The 4451-nt window shown below is 43.2% G+C and overlaps 2 protein-coding genes across 2 annotated transcripts in view; one reads left to right on the forward strand and one right to left on the reverse strand.

The window, feature by feature from the left end:
- LOC127000314 (doublesex- and mab-3-related transcription factor 1Y-like) overlaps nucleotides 1–965 on the forward strand; it is a 15723-nt gene extending 14758 nt beyond the window's left edge. The window contains exon 4 of the mRNA XM_050863892.1: nucleotides 831–965. The gene's annotated coding sequence lies outside the window, so the exon portion shown is untranslated. The remainder of the gene's footprint in view (nucleotides 1–830) is intronic.
- Nucleotides 1–1792, reverse strand: part of LOC127000313 (uncharacterized) — a 10641-nt gene extending 8849 nt beyond the window's left edge. The window contains exons 1-3 of the mRNA XM_050863890.1: nucleotides 1663–1792; nucleotides 896–988; nucleotides 219–400 (exon numbers count right to left, since the gene is read on the reverse strand). Coding sequence (XP_050719847.1) covers nucleotides 219–400; nucleotides 896–984 — 271 coding nt within the window. The 5' untranslated portion in view covers nucleotides 985–988; nucleotides 1663–1792. The remainder of the gene's footprint in view (nucleotides 1–218; nucleotides 401–895; nucleotides 989–1662) is intronic.
- Between the last annotated feature and the right edge of the window lie 2659 nt (nucleotides 1793–4451).

Below are 4451 nucleotides of genomic sequence, written 5' to 3' on the forward strand. Positions count from 1 at the left end.
TCACTGGAGTGAATGGTGTGTGGGCGACGGCCGGGGTTTGCACAAACGAAGTATGTACAGTGAACTGCACAGTAGCACTGAGTGTGTGTGGGGCCCTTAAGAAGCACTCTTGAAAATGCTCTGCATGACTTCATATGAAAAAGGACTCTACACATATTTAGAACTTAAGAAGAAAACTCTGCGTCACCAAAACTTCCACCTTCAACAGGACTACATACTCCTGAATGGCACGGAGACGGTGGCTGAAGAACCGTAGCCCAGGGGGTAGTCACTCCCCATGGGGAGGCTGAGGGTGGGCGTCACGATGAGCACCGCCCCCGGGGGCATGGTGAGGCGGCCCTGGGGCGTCACATACAGCACTCCAGCCTGGAACCCGCCCGCTGCGTCCTCTGGAATCGTGCTGGAAGGGTGCGCCAAAACGTATTAGTTATTCCGTGTGTGTCATTGTGTGTGTGTCTTTGTATTCCTGTGTGGGTGTTTGTATTAATTTCAACTCTCAGCTCAACGCGGGCATCGTCGCGCCATGAAAATAAAAATAGTTTGTGTTGGTCCGCGTTGTGTTCGTGATTCTAACGTGTCTGTATACAATAGTTACCTGTTTTCTGATACGTGTGTGTGTGTGTGTGTGTGTGTGTGTGTGTGTGTGTGTGGGCGGGTGGGTGTGGGTGTGTGGGTGTGAGTGTGAGTGTGAGTGTGGGTATGGGTGGGTGTGTCTGTGTCTGTGTGTGGGTGTGTGGGTGGGTGGGTGTTGGGGGGGGGGGGTTAAGAGAATACATATGAAAAAGAGAATGAAAAACAATAAAAAAATGAAATCGTAACTCTCCTCTCAGGCTGGCTCGTAGGGAGATCATTAGGTCACTGGGTCAGGAGATGGAAATGGACAGACCACACTCACGTGTTGCCGAGCGGGGTGGCGGCGACGTGACCTGTTGCAGAGGCCACCAGGAGCACCAGGCAGAGGGGCAGACCACTCGGACCACTCATCGTTCTGGGGGAGAGGTGAGTCTCGTTAGCATGCCCCGAGTGTGTCCTTAACCTACCCTTCGGCATATTTTCCTTCCAGTTTACGTTATGTCTTCTTTATTTCTAGTTTACTGATGTTTCTAATTCCGCTGTGTCCCTTTCGTGGCCCTCAGTCTTTAAGGTTATTTCTTCCCTTTCTATCTCACTCGTGTCTGTAAATCTTCCTCAGTTTCTTCGTATCCTTCATAAAGTCTATTGTATCTCTTTTCCATGTCCCTTAGTCTTGTGTATTCCCTATAGTGTTCCCTTGTTCCTGTTACTCAGTCTAATCTATTCCCTATTCCATCCTACTCGTGTTTTTCTATCTTCCAAAAGTCTTGAATGTCGAAGTTTCCGATCCGACTCTTGAGATGCTACTGCTATTGCCCTGGTCTATTAGTGGTGTTAGATCCCATACAGTAAGCTAGTTAGGTATTTCACTGGATGTTGATAGTGTTAGATATCATAGTTAGTGAGTTAGTGTTACGTATAGTGCACTGAATGTTAATAGTATTGGTTATCAAAGTAAATTAAGTGCTATTATATATCTATACTGCTTCTTCCTCTGTTTGTTAATAGTGTTAGACGGAGTTAATAAGTAAATGTTGATAGTCTTTGTCATACAGTCAGTTAGTGTTGAGTACTGCACTGGATTCTTACAAGTGACTGTGAGATGCAAAGACCAGACGTGTGTTAGTGTGTTCCCAGCTGGAGTCCAACCTCTTCTGACCTGCATCTCGGCCTGATCCCCCTTATATACCCGAGCCCGGCGTGGCCCTCTCCTCGTCCCTCGCCCCCTCCTGCCCTCGTCTGTACGCCCGTGCAGTCTCGTCTTGACATTGAAAGTTACAGTATTTGAATATTCACCTCCGTTTTTAGGTCATTAAATTAGGATTGGAGGGCGAGAAAGTTGGCCCGGGCCGCTTCGTTTCTTCCGGACGTGAAAATAATGTTATAGGATATATCGTAGTCCGTCCCTTCCGAGTTCCGTTTTTTCTTCTCAGATATAACGAAGGAGTCTATATTAAGAGATAGTGTAGAGACCTTGAACGCAACCTTGCTGTATTTTTTTTGTTTATTGCTTTTCTTTCTTTCTCCTCCTCCTCCTTCTTGTTCCTCTCCTCCTCCTCCTCCTCCTCTTCCTCGTCATTGTTCCTCTCTTCCTCTTCCTCCATTTTCTTTTACTTCTATTTTTCTTCTTCTTATTGTTATTATTATTATTATTATTATTATTATTATTATTATTATTATTATTATTATTATTATTATTATTATTATTATTATTATTATTATTATTATTATTATTATTATTATTATTATTATTATTATTATTATTATTATTATTATTATTATTATTATTATTATTATTATTATTATTATTTCCTTTATCTTTAAGTTTGTCATGTTTAAATTATCAAATCCACCGCTTCTTCTTTTTCTTCTTCTCTTTCCTCTCATTTACCCTCCCTCTATCCTCTTTATCGCTTCCCTGGTGCAGTGGTTAGCGTGCTTATCTACGAATGCGTGGGTCCACGTTCGAATCCCGGGAGCTCAAGGGACAAGGCGACGGAATTGAGCACCGAGGCTACGCCCAGATATAATGTACGCCCTTAACTTCACATCTAACCTCCTCCTTCTCTAAATTCTTCCACGTTTGAATTTCCCGCGTCGCATTCACAACCCAAATAAGTTAGTTTTTATCGTCAGGAACAAATGACTGTCGTGTTCCTGTCTCCTTTTTTTCTTCCCCGTGTTGTTCTTTTACTTTCTACGCAGCGCCTAATTAATTTTCTTGGGTTTGCACGGTATGTATTTTTTTCTTACTTTCGTTCTCTCTCTCTCTCTCTCTCTCTCTCTCTCTCTCTCTCTCTCTCTCTCTCTCTCTCTCTCTCTCTCTCTCTCTCTCTCTCTCTCTCTCTCTCTCTCTCTCTCTCTCTCTCTCTTAGCATTTCCCAACCTAGCAATTAGTCAGAGATATTGATTGACTGATTTGTTATTAAGTAAATATTGCGTTTGGATACTATTTATTTTTTGTTATTTGTGTTATTAAGCAAGTAAATTTCGTGTTTTGCTGGCATGTTCCTCTCTTCTCCTTTGTTGTTCACTTGCAACAATAAACTATCAATCAATCAATCAATCAATCAATCACTTTTTTCCCTCGTCCACATGAAGGGGGAAATCTGGGTGGTTGAAGTTGATGAGAACCACTGGTAGCCTTTAGCAGGTCTTATATCGTCACCTTCGTAAACAAACCGCCTAAGTCATTATGTTCTACTCTACAGGAAATAGGAAAAGAACTGTCATTACCTCATTTGGCTTAAGATTTAGGCAGAAATGAAAAGGCCGATTCTAGAACACTCAAACCCTGAATGACGGAGGCAATTATACTAAAGCGGGCGTCTCGTGTTAAAGAATTGATGTAGACAAAACAAAAACCTGGAAATCGCTGAAAAATGACTTGGGCGATTATTTTATGAGGGTGACGATATACCGTTTACGCAGACCGTTTTGGGAGCGATGTAGTACAATGTGTTTCTTAATTTTCTTCCTAGTTTTCTTTCCTGGAATTCTTTGTCGCATAGTTTCTTTCCTTTTAATATGTGTCGTGAACAGATCGGCAGGTTTGCTCTCTCTCTCTCTCTCTCTCTCTCTCTCTCTCTCTCTCTCTCTCTCTCTCTCTCTCTCATAGGCACACACCGAGAGAGAGAGAGAGAGAGAGAGAGAGAGAATCGGGGTCATCCACGGAACAGGTTTTTCTCTCCTTTGTTAGTAATAATACCCTCTGGTCCCCCCTCTCTCTCTCTCTCTCTCTCTCTCTCTCCTCCGCCTCTCAACCCCTCTCCCCTTTCCCTCCCCTTCTCCCTCCTTCCTTATCTCCATATCTCCGTCCTCCTTTCTCTCTCTCTTATTTATATTCATGTACATTATTCTTATCGTCTCCTCCAAGCACTTCACTTTGTTAATTGTTATTCGCGATCCGCCATTGTCAGCCGCCCCGTCACCTGCTGCTCTCCGCTTTCAACATCCGCGGCTTATCTCGGCTTTCCTCATGTTTCCTCCTTTCTCTCCCTCCTCTCTGTCTCTCCGTCTTTCCCTCCCTCCTGCCCTTGGAGTGCTGACCTTGCCTGACCTATTTATGCCAGGCTCGCGAACGTATAAGAAATGGTTCAAGTGACAAGTGACCTGGAACATCGAAAGGTTTTGACACCGCCGCGCCGATTAGCGGGAAACGTTTGCGGTGACGCGCGAAGCACCGGAATACGCGAAAGGAGTTAAGATAAAATAGAAGTTATTAATAAGACATCTTAGTTGTTGGAGCTGATGGATAAATTAATTTAGACAGGCGGGCTATTTTGACTTTTTTGTGTATAAAGGTATTACTTATTAAAATTAAAAAGAATACACCAGGCGCTTCCAAGGTAACATTCATACATAAAAGAAACTTGAAA

Source organism: Eriocheir sinensis, chromosome 18 (genome assembly GCF_024679095.1).
Source record: "Eriocheir sinensis breed Jianghai 21 chromosome 18, ASM2467909v1, whole genome shotgun sequence".
Lineage (NCBI taxonomy): Eukaryota > Metazoa > Arthropoda > Malacostraca > Decapoda > Varunidae > Eriocheir > Eriocheir sinensis.